At 41.3% G+C, this 15672-nt stretch overlaps 1 protein-coding gene across 1 annotated transcript; it reads right to left on the bottom strand.

The window, feature by feature from the left end:
* Positions 1-127: 127 nt before the first annotated feature.
* On the bottom strand, positions 128-15223 carry gas6 (growth arrest-specific 6). The gene is made up of 15 exons (XM_029461485.1): positions 14738-15223; positions 14345-14505; positions 12253-12277; positions 12084-12146; positions 9315-9437; positions 8146-8265; positions 7443-7565; positions 6217-6338; positions 5923-6041; positions 4514-4703; positions 4263-4427; positions 3452-3620; positions 3116-3255; positions 2837-3038; positions 128-2274 (listed from the first exon to the last, which is right to left on the bottom strand). The coding sequence occupies exons 1-15, from the start codon at positions 14811-14813 to the stop codon at positions 2123-2125; spliced, it is 1950 nt and encodes a 649-aa protein (XP_029317345.1). The 5' UTR covers positions 14814-15223; the 3' UTR covers positions 128-2122.
* Positions 15224-15672: the final 449 nt, after the last annotated feature.

The following is a 15672-nucleotide window of genomic DNA, read 5'->3' as shown; positions in this document are numbered from 1 at the left end:
ATACAGTCCAAAGCTGTGTTAGAAAAAGATAGCACAATAAGTAAACCTCGAGTTTAGAAGATTAACAACATGTTACACATGAAGCAGAACTTCAAAGGTTTATCTTCAAGAAACCACACAGCATACATTATTTTTGAAAATACAATTTTACTCTATGATGTTCATACAACTGCTTTTATTTTTAAATAGGATTTTCACTGTTGAGGGAAGTTGAAACTTGAAGGCAGACTCCTCTCAGCATTGTACACATACTGGCAGTTAAAGTGAAAAATGAAAACTAAAGACAAGTTCAATATACAACACATGATAAAAAAAAAAAAAAAATAACTCATCAAGCTTTATATTATGGCATTCATTCATCAGAAACTTGAAAAGAAATGATACAATACAGAGGGAAGTAAAACAACACTGGAGCCCTTTTGGCATTCTCATTCACAATGCTCCTGACATTCTCTCTTTTTATTGTGTTTTGATTTGATCAGCACCTGTAAAATCTAATTAAAAAACTGAGTCCCCAAAGATTTACGATACTTTGATCCCTGGCTATTGCTCTCCCCGTCTCGCAATTCCTATTTCAAGAAAAGAATTGCGTCTTTGTTGCTCAAATGGTTTTTAGGAAGCAGATGCATTTGAGAGACTCAGATTACTGTTCGACTTGGATCAACTTAAATGTGCAGAAAACCTCATTGAGCATAAGGTAGTGTTCTTTTGTTTTCTGTCTTCTATAAAGCATTGTACAGTCACATTATTTACATATTCAGTATCTTACAGCGCACTCTTTTTACTCTCAGTAGCTTGTGTGGTGCGTTAAATGCAGTGCTCACTCTCTCCTTAATGGAGAGGTCCCCATCCGGTCTGCCTGTGCGTCTGAGACTACTCTATCATCCTCAGGTCTGTTGTTGGCAGGTATTAAATGTGAGTGTGTTATTCTGAGAGAGAGAGACAGAGAGAAGGGGCTTTTGTGATGGAGTTAGGGATTGAAGATTATTGAGAATCAGGGTGTCAGTCAAATCTTTAAAAGACTGCAATACTCCAAAATGCACACGTGGAAATGCATAGTGTATTAACTGCAATGAGTACAACATTTTATTAAGAGAAGCATTAGCTCTGTTTGTGTGTTACAGTACTGCACCTTTGTGACATGATTCACCTGTTTGGAGGGAAGCTGTTGTGAAGTTTGGGTTGGTTGTTCTTTGTAGGCACATGGTAGATTTTTGAGGTTGCAGGCAGACATGGAGTGCTGCTTTAGTCGAGAGGAAATCAAGAAAATGGCTTCACACGCAGTCCATTGCTACCTGCAACAATGTGCAAAGTTTTCTACAGAACACAAAGTTGTGCCTAATACCCCGCCACCACAGGGGATTCATCTTGTGAGGAGAAAATAAGATTGATTTAGTCCCCAATCAACCCCTAAAGTCATTATGCACCAAACACTCATCTGAAGATCTGAGCGTTATTCACACATTTTCTCTGAGTAGGGTAGCTGATGAAGGACTTATTATCTGGTCCCCAGGTTTTTTTTTTTTTTCATTTCATCAGATTCTACATGAGCACTTGATTATTTCAAGCTTTGTGAGCGTGGGCCTTAGGTGGACTGGATGTAAGCAACATGACCGCAGCTCTATCAGCGGAGTTGCTGCAGTGCAGAGTCACTCTGCCTACAAAAGGTCCAGTCAGATCTGCATTTAAGCTCATGATGCCAGGCGTAGTGGGCCGACCCAAGCCCAACCATTGGACATTGATCTAAATAAGGCCCTGTGTGTTCTTGTGGGCTTACAAGGCTGTGATACATGGGCAGTTTTTGAGGCAATGTTGTGCAGCATGTATGCCCATATCCTCTGCCTAGTACAGGGGACATTGCTTATTGGCGTATTAAGTCATTAGACTGAGGATATTGTGAAAATCCCTGCAAATGCCTCTAGGCAGCAGTGTCATCTCAGTACAAGGACAGGGTGATCCTGGGCTAAGGCTCCTGCTGAACCACAACACCTGGTCTAGCTTCTTTTCTTTTCTTTTTTTACATTCCAATCTAAAACATTCCCCCACTGGTCAAAGCTTTTATAAATATATTGGAAATAATCCCCATTGCCTCAATAAACTGCTTATGCATCAGTTGCTGTGGTCACTGGTGAGAGTCCAGCAGGGGGCAGGAGTGTGAGCGGATGTCGTTGTGTTTGTGGATGGCCTGGTCCAAGTCCAGAGGCTTTCCGTTAACACTGACCTCCATGCAGCCGCTGTAGGGCGCCGACACCAGCGTGGACACCAGAGGAACATCTGAGGGAGGAAACGACAACAAGTGAAGCAGCAGATAACAAGAGGGACTGTGTGGGAGCCGGACTGAGACCTAACCTTGAGTGTGCAAACAGTATTAGTCAGAGTGTGGAATCACTCAGACTCAGCAAACACAATAACCAACACTAAGGGTTTTTATCAAGTACATATGACTATTCTCATCAAGGCGATTTCAGTTTGGGGAATGTTGTTTTATTCAGCTGCACGCCACTGCAGAAGTGACAACTATAGATCATGATTATAGTTTGCTATAACGGCTGAAACTAATGATTATCTTCATTATTGATTAATCTGCAGATTATTTTCTAGATTAATCATTTGGTGTATAAAATGTCAGAAAATAGTGAACATGTCTATCCCTGTTTCTCAAAGTCCAAGGTGGTGTCTTTAAATGTGATGCTTTGGTAGTTTATTATGATATAAAACAGAGAAAAGCAGTAAGCATCTCAACTAATACTTTCCCCTACATATTGTGCAAATAAAACCAAACATATTGCATGAAAGACATTGTGCTAAATGTGCTTATGAATGAGCGTGTCCTCACCAGGGAGGCCTCCTATAAAGGTGGTGGATTGTGACAGGACGTCAAAAGGAATTTCGGTGTCTTCACTACGTCCAGACCGGCCATCGACCAGCAGCAGAGTTTGGTTGCCTGATATCGTCACCTGGATTTCATGACTCTCCCCGTCACACAGGGGGGCAGGGGAGCTGGCAATGATGACATCACCTGCAGATATCAGAATATACTGAAGACACACAAAAGGTCAGATATGAGATCAACCGCAGTCACAAACATACACAGGTTGAGCTTTAAAGAACTCACATCTCGCCATTCATCAGTGTCGGGATGATAGTCGGCTAGAGTGATGGAGAGAGGGACTCTGTCCTGGTGAACAAGTGCAAACAGCACTCCGATCGCAGAAGTTGGACGCAGGGTCAACTGTACGCTCAGGTTCTGTGATTCTGTAGGGATTATAACAAAAAGTGAGAGAACGGGTCATGAACTTTAACGACAAACAAGATGAGGCAAACTGTTGACAGAAGAGTAGGCGATGACGGGAGCAAACTAACATTCCCCCCTAACAAATGACTAACTACTTCAAGAAGAAGCCATTAGGCTCAGATATGCACAACACTCCAACACATGCACACACTGCACCATAGCTGATGTTGAAGAGAGCGAAGCCTGTGCCGGGGTAATACGCTCCAGGAACCTCGGTGCTGAAACACTGCATGTTGTCGTTTGACCGAATGGTTTCTTGTATGGACGTATCTTCACCCGTCAACCACCTCCACTCCTTCATGCAGCCGTCCAGACGGGGGTTCACCTACGTCATAATCACACCAGTTGAGAAATATGTAAAGAAAATCTCTCTTTGGTACATATTCAAGTCTAGAATGGCACTCTGAGAGCGCAGACCTCCGCCAAGGCCAATGGTGCATTCATGTGCTCCTCGGATGGTCCCATTTTTTGGGAAGTCGTTTTTCCGACTTTGATGTGTTTATGAGCTTTATAAGTTGTAATGTGTTGTAATTTATTGCGTGTCTATACAACACATTGATATCTGTACTCAGAGTCTTTGCCCCCGGCTTGAGGGGGCGTTCTAAGTACATTTCCCAGTTGGAACTCATTTTTCCAATTATTCTGACACCAAATGAATACAGCAGAAATGCCCTACCTCGCCATGTTAACGAAAAGTGAAACAAAATGCACATTAGGGCTAAATAATAAATCTAAACTGTGTAATGTAAACTTATTATTCCCTATCAGTCAAAATAATCACAATGAAATATTTATTCATAATCGCCCCGTGATTCGAATCCACTCTAAAATGTTCTTCCTTGACCTATGCTTTTGACACCCTTCCACAAAGTTCATGAAAATCCATGTTTTCCATAATCCTGTTGACAGACGACAACATGAGCTGCTTGGCAGAGGTAAAAATACACAAGCGCATACAAATAAACACCTGATTGACGAGGCCGTCCTCTCTGAAAGGGACTCCTCCCACGGTGAGGTTGAGTTCGTGCATGCCCTTCTTTAGCGTAAACAGATCACCGTTTACTGCAATCTTCATGACTGCCTCCCTGTCAATCTTAATCACTAGACTCCGCCCCTGCTCCTCCACCGAGATCTGAGGAGAAAACAAGACATTTTAGGAGATTTCAATTAGCTAGTGAAGCTAATGTAAGCATAATGTTCATGACAGAATCCTCCAACCTTTCTCCACTGGCCGTCACTGACGATGGGTCCGCTGCTGGTGACCCTGCTGACTGTGCCGTACTTCAGCTGCAGCTCCAGCTTCCCATGGTGCATTGCCAGCACAATCCAGGAGCTGTTTAGGTGACCACCGGCAAAGAAAATCACCCCCTCAGGGTCGTAGGTGCGAAAGTCAAACTCTGCAGAAAAGCTGGGAGGTGGGGAGCAGTGACAGAGTGCATTTGAATAAGTATGTTGAAGTAAAGTATGTATGAAATAAAAAGGAAAAAAAGAGACAAACAAGGGACAGGAATAAAAGTCCCTGGAGTGAATTATTTTATCTGCTATGAACTTGGCACTCAAACAAAGTGGGTGGAATTTTCCCAGCTAATATTAGACATTTACTTTTTAGTTGATACAACTTCAGAGTGACTATGTATGGTAAAAAATATTGTTTCCCTTTCAGACATCAAAACAAGGGAACGTTCAGCTGTATAACTTTATTACAATCATGCCCATAAAAACAAAAATATGAACAAGAATTCAAAACAGTATTCGATTAAAGGCCAAATCTTAAATTATGCTTTAATCATTGCATGTAGAGACGAACCGGGGGAGGGGGCAATAAAATGCAAAACATATCATTTAATTATTCCATTTTATATTATGCACTTTATTTCATTCTTCAAAATAAGGGTTAGGGTTATTCTTTCTGTGTGGCCCGATACCAAATGATGGTTGGTGGTTGAGGACCGCTGTTCTAACACATTCAAATCAACAAACATGCAGAAGGTTAGGCAACATGCATTTCAGTTCAATGCAATTCCTCAGGCAGCATTGAGATGATGCCAGAGTTTGATGAAGGAGTAATACTTAAAGGAATACTTCACCCTGAACTTTTGCTAAAACCTAAATATTTATAACACTTCAGCATAAACAGTGGGTCTGTTTTGTGTTGCATTGCATCACATCCAAGGTTTCAGCAAAAATGCATGTGTTTGGGAGATAGTGCGCTTACGACTGCATAAATGAGACTTGGAAACAGATGTTTTGATTTAGTTTTGCTGCTTGTTAAACGTGAACCCCATTTACTTCAATTCGTTTAGAATTTTCTCCGTTTTGGGATTTCTTTGTTCACTGAGGAAGCATGCGAGAAAAACAAAGTTGTGTTCAAGAATTCAAAGTAACACGTGCCGAGTAATTGATATACAAATGTACATTTTGGGGGTGTATTACTTCAACACTTGCTTAAACAAGCCCTCTCATCTGAAAGTGAAACTAAAACAGTCTTATCAGAACCACCCAGCAGGCTGGAAGAGTCCATTTAATAATGGATCTGTTTTTGTACTTACTGTAACTAAGGTATAAATGTAGAGCGGTGTCATGTTTTAGTGAGGAGACAACTGTTGAGCATCAAAACATTTTCTCACCCAGTTTGAATCCTGCGGCGGAAACGCAGCCTCACCACTGGCACGCCGCTGAACATGCGGCCCAGGTAGAGGGAGTGAGAGTTCCTCTTCAGAGACGGCGACATACAGGCAGTTATAGGCTGTGAAAACACAAACATAAAACTGGGGATAACGCAAGCTGCTACTTCATGACACCCATTTGACTGTGGTTTAAATGGGTTCACAAATCAAGAATGTAGTTTATATTTAACAACAGAGGTTTGAGCTGAACTATGAAATTGGTAGTGAAGATTTGCCACAGTTCATGTATTTCACCTTACAGCTCCGGAGGTCCTGGCCCAGCTTCATGCCCTGACGACCATCACAGAAGCAACGGAAACTCCCTGGCGTGTTCAGACACTCCTCTGCACACACACCCGCCTCACACTCATCCACATCTGTCGAGGGACGGAGCAGGTTGAAGAATTAAAAAACCAAGGAGAGATGAAAGTCATGAGTGAGGTATACAAGGGGTTACAGAAAAACTGAGATTTCATGAGGTTGTAAGAGTCCCATCTGTGGAGGAAGTCAAAACTTTCAAGGGTCCAAAAAACATCAAGCTTAAAGATATCAATGTCTGTCCTGTGAACATATCAGGGAATGCAAACAACACTCGAGTCAAGTGGCCTTTGACGTTGCCTGGGCGGCATCTCCCCGCTCCATATAAAACCTTACATGGCGCTGAGAGGGTCGGCTATAATAAACGTTAATTCTCAGAGGAGGGACACCGAGGTTATGAAAAGTCTGGTTTCCATTGCCGAGCAAAACAAGGCACACGAGTGATTAATGACTTTGGTTTAAGTCTGTGAATTCTTATTCAGTGTTTTACCAACAGACCTGATGTTGTGGTTATTTATATTATAATGTTATCTTATTAAATACCCAGACGGCATGTTTTTGGCCTTCCATTCCTTGAGTATAAAAGTGTATGATGAGCATTCAGTCTTTTGCTGCAAATTCAGGGGGAAAGATGACATTAAACTTGTTTGTAATACAGTAAACAATATCATATTGGTACATAGTGGGCTCTTAACATCCCATTTGTTAAGGTCCCAGGTTACTTGAACATTAGGGTTGGTGACGCTGCTCATTGCATATCTAAAGTGGGATTTTGAGTGATTAAGATGACTCCCTTCTCTAACCTATGTCTCCTGTGTTTGTGAATTCTGACTGCTGCCCTTTAGCTTTACCTCATTTATTTTTGCTTTTATAACAATTTCTGTCCTGACCACATTTGAAATGAAAAAGATACTCTGGCAAGGACAGTGTGTACCAAGCAAAGGTGAATCACTGGGTCAGACTGTGTATGTTCCCCCTGAAATTAACTTATTTTGAAGGCATGGGGACGGTGACCTGTTACCTACTTAAACAGAAAATCTCCAAATGTCTTTGCATTCCTTTCCTGACCCCGCAACACAGCTGCATCAAGTCCTGCTGAGGCTGAAGCTGCTCCTCAGTCAGTTCTCATGAAACTATGCGCGTGCATTTGGAAACACACTTACCCACACAGCGCTTGGTTGCATTGTCATAGACGTAGCCGATATCACACAGGCACTCATAGCTGCCCTCCTTATTCTCACATCGTGCGGTTCCACACACACCTGGGACCTCACACTCATCCACATCTGAAAGAAAACAAAATGTTGTCAACTGGATGGGTCAAAGTCTGGTGGAAATTCAACAGAACCAGAAACACTATAAAGTCAACTCCTCAGCATGGACATGATCTGAGCGGGTTATTAGTACCTTTGCTCAATAGTGTCTCAAGTGTCAAGAATGAAATAAGTCAGGAAAAGACACCAGACACCTAAACTGGATTGATTTGGGGAGTGGGAATTAAAAACATTAGCCACAAGATAAATGCTAGTAAATTCTGGTCCTGATTTGTTAAAAGGGAAACTTTGCCAATTTTCAACCGGCTTTGTATCGCTGTAATATTGGACCTGGCAGAGGGTCTGTGAGGTTCCATTGTTTTGGCCTTACTTATTAATCAAACTATGTATTCTTTATGGACTTACATTGATAATTATGTCACAAGACAGAACACCACTGCCATTGGTTTACTAAAGGGACTCTCATATTCAAAATCCTTGCAAATTAATAAAAGATATATTTATACAACAATAACTGCAGAAACAATATCTGTTTTTATAGTTGAAGTAGATTCAAAATAGTTGGATTCCAGTTGTTAGATGATGTGCTCACCGTTACACATGTGACGTCCTACCAACATGTAGCCTTGGTGACAGGAGCAGCGGTAACTGCCCATAGTGTTGTTGCACTCGTGGTCACACCCTCCGTTTCTCTTGCTGCACTCGTCGACATCTGCAAATAGGACGGCGGTATAGACAACATGAATGCCGGAAAAACATCATCACGGGCTGTGAACAGCATTAGGTTGTTTGGCTACTGTTGAGCGCTCCCACAGTTGTTCGATTGTTCAATCGTATTTAACGATTATGACATTTTAATTTTGAAATTCTGAATAGCAGCGCACAGCGTGACGTTTGATACAGTTTGAAAAGCTCACTTAAACGTCCTGTGAATTTGCACTTTGTTAAACGCTTCCCAAATTACTGACTCACTATGTCATAGTGGCTGAGTGTTGCAGCTGAGTGTTTAGGAGGAGTGCGGTCGTCAAGTGGAAAAGGCTCAGACCGAGTCAAACTGAATCTGTTTTGGTTTCCTCTCGCAGTAAGGTGGCAGGATGAGTCACAGTGGAAATGTGTGGAATGGTGGCTGTGCCACAAATCACCATGTTTCCCTCTCCCTCACAGTGTGTGTCTGTATGTATTATGTGCATTTTCCAGTTCTTGCTTATACGTTTAATATTTGTTATGTTTACCTTGTCAAAAGTGGAATCCTTGCTATAACTTTCAATGCAAGCCTCCCCTCATATTTATCCACAGTAAGCTTTGACCTCTAATGAGATAAATAGATTTCCGTTGCGAGTTCTCGTACATGCAGTTCGTATTGAGCTGACACACCATTCACACATCATTGATAACAGCAGCAGCAGCAACAACAGTTGGATATTAAAGAGGAAACAACAACAGTTGCAATTGTACGATAAGAGTGAAACAGAAACACTAGCAGTAGAGTTTTGCGAGATCAAATAAAAAAAACATTTGCAACATGATAAGAAACAATGACAATATTTGACAATTACAGCATATGACTGGACTGGAAGCCAGATCGTTTTATCAGTATACGGGACATGAGTTGTCAGAAGCAAGGTCGCAGAGATGATGAAAACTATCAATAGACGCTGCACATGACACAGAGTGACGGCGCAATAATTCAACCTCGGCTGAGCTCTGGCACACAGTGTCCAACTCTACATCTTATCTCACTTTCCATAGGGATGACAGTACCTTTCTCACATCTGGCTCCTGCCCAGCCTGTGAAACAGTGACAGAGGAAGTCGCCCTTTTTGTCCTCGCAGCGCACCGTACCTCTGGCATTACAGGGAGAAGGAGAGCACTGATCTGGAATATCTTTAAGTGAGAGAAAAACAATTACAGACAGATACAGAGGAAGGAAGGCTTTTTATTGCTATAACATTGAGTCTGTGCAAACCAGATGCAGACACTGACTGTAACTGTATATATATCAGACAGAGGAAGGGCATATCTTATGTCCTGCATATCAGGAGTTCAATATAAATAGCCTAATGCTGGCTAAGCCCTCCGGCCAGAGATGCCCTATGTCTGCCCTTCCCATCATACCTGTCCTCTAGCTCACAAAACACAAGATCAAACAGAATTTCAACCGTTCTGTTCGTTTGTCCTTTTTTTCTATTAAATATTTACACTTGAGCCCTCTTTTTAACTCCAAGCTTGTGTAAGTGAGTACATGTGTAAATCTTTTCTCCCCCCCCCCAATGCCCGTTCCTTTTCCTAGGAGTGGAGTTTGACTGCTCGACAAGTCTGGGCATGTTTGAGTTCAGAGAGAGAAAAGGACAGTGTGTGGAGAGAAGTAGAGGAACAGGAGAGAGAGATAAGTTTCACATGTGAAAAACAAAAGCACAACTTTTTTACTGAATGATGTGCAATATTGTACATAAAAATAGCTTAACTTAATTAGTGAAACATCCAGTGGTTTACGTGATTGAAGTTTATATTAACATTTCGGACATAATCTTTCAGAGCTTTGGCATATGCACATTGACAGCAGACCAACTATGACAATACATCTAAACTACACACTGTGTGCTGCATAAAGTGGTAAAATGTAATCAGTATCAATTACATGCTCCGGCTGTGTGAAGTTTTAGAGACAGATTCCGATTGTCAGTGGATAATCACAACAAACAAGAGGTGGACCATGGATTGAGAGAATAAATAACGACACACAAACATAAAATAATGATCATCAAGATCTTACAAAATGTTACCTGTAATTTTAAAACAACTGGGTTCTGTAAGCAATACTAAAAATACATTTAAAAAGGTGCATTAGTACGTTAAATATTCTCTAAAATACAAAACATAGTCGTAAGCTTATTGTTTACGGGCAATATTTAGCTTAAACATATCAACAAATCAGAACCTATATTAAAATAGCGCCCGTAGCTGTACATTCATGTGGATAATTCATTTTACACGACCAAAGATTTGATTTATTTTACCTAATTATCTGTGAACTGTGTTAGTCACTAGCAAATATAATGAAATATAATCTGCTATACATGTGTAAAACAAACCCATGGCATAATTAAGTTATGATTTTCTAGCTTTAATATGTTCAAATACCCTTTAGTTGATGCAACATTGGCCGACGAATATAGAGAAGCTCAAGTAAATTTCATTTTATACATTTTCTGTTCTTCATTTAAGTATATGTAACTGTAATATGCTAATCTCTTTCAGTGATTGTAGACACTTGCAACCTGTGTTACGGACTAGTACAAATATAAAATATCATGTTTCCTCATATGGCTCTTTATGTGCCTCCTTCTAAAAGGGCAGTCCTTAAATAAATCATGACCAAATTGACCAAAGCTCCTGGTTAGTAATATGTTGGTGTCTAAGAGCTGGCAGGGGTAACCACTGGAGCCTCACTTGTTTCCTCTGTATGTTTAAATATAATGTAATTTAATAAAAGCACAGTGACAATTGGATACGCCCTCCAAAGTTTACAGAGCAGCAACAATGTCACTTACAGTATATACTAGATAATAAGATGTGTTTTTAATGATTCTACTTTAATTCACAAAGCATTTGAGTCTGCAAACCGCAGACTAAGGGAACAGAAAGAGGGAGGAGGAGTGGGAAAATAAACACTGTCTGCTGTGCTCTTGGGATGTGCAAATATGAAGTCAGAAGTGAATCCTTCCATGACATGCCATGTCCAATATATTCCATAAACGGAATTAGTGGAATGTCATGATCTGCTTTGATAGTATCCCACCCACGACTAGTCTGCACTGAGGCAGAGCTCTGCAGCGAGAGAGAGAAGTGATGAGAGAGAGAGAGAGAGAGAGAGAGAGAGCGAGAGAGAGAGATAGCTGGTGAGCTGCCGTGTCATGATGCTGCAGCTGAGTCATGGAAACCCCCCCCTGAGGTTTTTCAGCCAATAGCAATAAAGCCGGGTTGGCCTCTTGTATCCTGATGCAGCAGGAATCCTGTGCTCCACTCACGTCAGACGTTTTTTTCTTCTTCACGTCACTCCTCTGCCTAGCAAACTCACGAAGATGCTGGTGCAGTCACCCAGAGAGAGAGAGCGGGTGGAAGAGTGAGTATGTGACGACTGAAGGGGTGTGTCACCCATTCACCAATCTGCAGCATCACTGTAGCAAAGTGCTGCAATGTTACTCACGGATACCTACGCACATACATCTCACTCAGGCTACTTCAAAGTCACGCAGGTGTGTCACGCTGGAGTTGTTAAAGAAATTCAGCACTCTTTCATTATTTTTCCTTTTCTGCTTAGAGAGAGTGTCTGCCCGAGTGTGATGCAGAGCGGTGATACTGCAGTACAGCCCAACCCCACACTACAACTAGGTGCCTCTCTCTGGACGTAATACTAAAAAGTAAGACAGAAAGGAAGCGTGAGAAAAAGACATTTATCAACCTGTCTACAGTTCTGCTATTAGGTTCTAAAATCACATCGGTAGACAGAAAAGAGGGCATGAAACTTACTGTGGACACATGTAATCAGATCCTGTTTCTTCTTTTCAGCATCTCCAAACTTCTCCACACAGGCTGGACAGAAACAAAAATGAAAACAAAAAGATTACAAACATATAATCAGTCAAGCCGGCTATTAGCAGTAGAGATGAAGACTCTTAGTCAACTTCAGATAACTTACCTAAATACTTAGGATAGAAGTAGTCCTAAATCAGGGAGAAGAGTTGGAAAGAGAGAGGGATAAAGTTACGTAGGCGTATAAACAAAAATCTAAACAGAACCAGATTATCTAAATAAATTCTTACGATTAGTAGGAGTTCTGTTAATACTTAACATAATCTAGGATTTGGTTTCGTTTTATGCCTGATCTCTGTGCTCATACTCATGGGAGTGAAAAGAGTCTCATAAACAATCATTATCTTTGACATGTATGCCCGTGTTTTTAATGTCTGGAGAGAGATTACAATATGATTACTCTTTAATCTGTGTGTGTGTGTGTGCTCTCTCTAATGGGTGCGGCCCTTTGCCAAAGGCTTCCTGAGAATTCTCTGCATTCCTGATAAGAGTAGCATCCCTACTGCCTCCTGGCTGCAGTACTTTTCTACATGTGGGTCAAAATTTTGGCATAATCTACCAATGGAAAGACTGGCTCTGGAGACACAGAGACTTTAGAGAGCTGTTGCTGCAGTAGAAGAGAGATGCAGCAGGCTGAGGTGAAAATGTCTCTTGTGAGAATTAGTTATACAAAAGTCAGCTAAGGCTAGGACCATGTTACAGAAGCATGATTATATTTGCTGCAACGAATGATCTGCAAAAGTCAGTCACATTTGGTTAAGTGTGCGACCCAAGAACTACTTTGGGGCCATTATTAAACTTGATCCTAACATAACAAGTCAGTTGTGACACCTTCACCTAACAAGTGAGAGACCACAAACTCAAACTCTCAAGATAATCATGAGTATCCAGGAACACCCTTTCTCTGCAGAGCCAGAAAACTGCAGCAGAAGAAAAAAATGCAGAGTCAGAGACGGGCTCTTTCAGAATGAATAATGCAGCTATGAATGAGACTGCAGATTTGTGGCACGACATGGTAGAACACTACAGGCACACAAACGCTATTCTGATGGTGATGTGCGTCCAGCTGATTCAAACTCAAACTCACCTGACTTCCCCTTATCCTCTGAACCCAGCTCAACTTCACTTTAATCCTCCTTCCCTCAGCTTCCATGTCTGTCCACTTGGCTAATCTTACGAGTAATGTCAGAGTCATCGATTCCCTCATTCATTCTCTCGTTGCTTTAATTCACAACGGCAAAAACTTTAACAGTAAGAGCGACCGTTAAAGAGCACAGCATCACCAGCACATTGCTAACAAACATGTACAGTTAAAACTTCATTTAAATCTCACTTACAAACTAAGCAGTCAGACAAACCAAAATATTCAACAATGTCAGGATACACATGTTGCAGTTCATGACAGATAACATTTAAAATAAAGGGTTGGGCAAGAGTCATACACTTTGACTTAGACTACAGAGTAACATTCACATGTGCAACACATTTCTCACCACATGTTCAACAGAAAATAGCTAATCAGCTCCCAAAGAGACCAATCACAATTCAAAGAGTTTGTTTGCATCATTCACATTCAAGAATAAGCATGTGTAAACATATAGCGATGCAGAAGTGAGAACAGAGATCTCCAGTAGATAGCATTTTTATCAAATTGAATATATTTAAGGAAAATAAGAAGGCACACAAGTGACTGTGTGTGTTTGTGTGTGCTAGTATGAAGGAGAGTGAAGGGATAACAGGGCATTCACTGGAACTGTATTTCATAAACTAAAGCTTAGTCACGCTGACTCAATGTCTGTCACAGAAACAAAGAAAAAGAAGAAAACATGCAAAGTCTTTGACATGGGAATACTATGAGCACTGACAGCTATCAGCACTCTGGACGTATTGGAGCATGAACACCAGCGGCCTAGACAATGAATCATTAGTCTCCTGTTGCATTACAGTCATCAATTTACAGTCAATATGAACATCATGTAAATAAGCAACCTTGCAGCTTTATGTTTTCTAACAAAAACTACAGTTTTGGGTGCATTTCTAAAGGTAATAGTGTTTCATTAGTTAACAGACTTCACAGAGTATGTTTAGTACTGCAGTGCCTAATGGAGAAGAAGGTGTGGTGTCGTGGTTGTGTTTTGGTGGCTGCATGCAACCTTGGACTGAAAACCACAACTTTTAGTGGTATATAATATACTCACCGTCTCCGGGTCGTTTTCAAACACTTCTCTAGCCTCCTCTTTGGAGCACTTTTCTTCCACACACTCCCTCTCCAAGTGTCCTTGCTTCGTCTCCTCGAAAACTTGATTTGCTCTCCTGTGTCTGCTCAGAAACTGGTTCGCCTCTTGGGGAGACAACGAAACTAAAAAAAGAAAGACACCCCAAAAATACATTCATTAACCTACAAGAACAAGAGAAGGTCAAGCAGCTCTGGATTTAAGCCTTATTTTGGCTCCCAAAAACGAAAACATTTCAGAAAGGTTGCGAAACATCTACCGTTAAAGCCGTTAATAACATCATCATCAGCCACAATGCAAATGTCAAAGGGGACTTAGCGAGCTAGCTAGCCACCTAGCATGTAATTGTTTACTTACTGCTGTCGGACCAGCGGACAACCAGCAGGATTAGCAGGGCTGCCGATGAAAGGGAATTTGTCGGGGTCAGCCGCATTGTTTAACCGCTGTGTCTGCGCCAAGCTTGAGAAACTTTCTCCTGCCCCGTCTTGTAGTCTCTCTACCCCCCTCTCTCTGTCTCTCAATGTCACCGAGTCGAGGCTACCGTTGGAGCGAAACACACTGCAGGTATTCAGGTACTTCCGACCGTTGGTCGTTAACGTTTTTGATGTGAAATCACCTAAACTGTCGTGTGTTTCTCCCGCATGCCGTTCATAACACAGGCAAATTAAGCGACCGTCCTCTTTTCTCTGCGGTTCAGCTCGTCCCCCATTGCGGTCTGTACTTTATTTTTTGACCCTCCTCTCTTGTGTTGAGCCCTCTCTGGCCGGGCTGAGTCCCCACTCTGCGGAGAAAGACAGCAGCACGCCTCTGCTGCTTCACGAGGGGGAGCAGCTCCGAAAAGTGCAGGCAGGAGTTTGTAACGATGCATCCCACCCTCCCCTCCTTCTCTGTGTGTGTGTGTGTGTGTGTGTGTGTGTGTGTGTGTGTGTGTTGTGTGTGTGCCATTATCACTATCATTATCAAGTTTTATTTTTACAAGTGATTGTAACGCATCAACTTGTGAACATAAACTTCTATGTAAATTGTACATTTCTATAATTTTTGTATTTCTGCTTAGTCTTGGGAATTTGATGAATTATGCAATCTATGTTTTTACCCTTTTTCTTTTTAAGTATGACTAATATCTTCATAATCCATGAAGTATTCTACTGTAAAAAGGTATTCTCATCAAACTGTAAGTAAAGTACCAAAAGTACTCATACAGAATCATATATATTTCATACATCTGGATTATGTAATAGTGGTCGATTATTGTACACACCTTTAATATTGCAGCTGGTAAAGGTGAGATT

Source organism: Cottoperca gobio, chromosome 3 (genome assembly GCF_900634415.1).
Source record: "Cottoperca gobio chromosome 3, fCotGob3.1, whole genome shotgun sequence".
NCBI lineage: Eukaryota > Metazoa > Chordata > Actinopteri > Perciformes > Bovichtidae > Cottoperca > Cottoperca gobio.
This window is presented reverse-complemented; position numbering and strand designations above follow the sequence as displayed.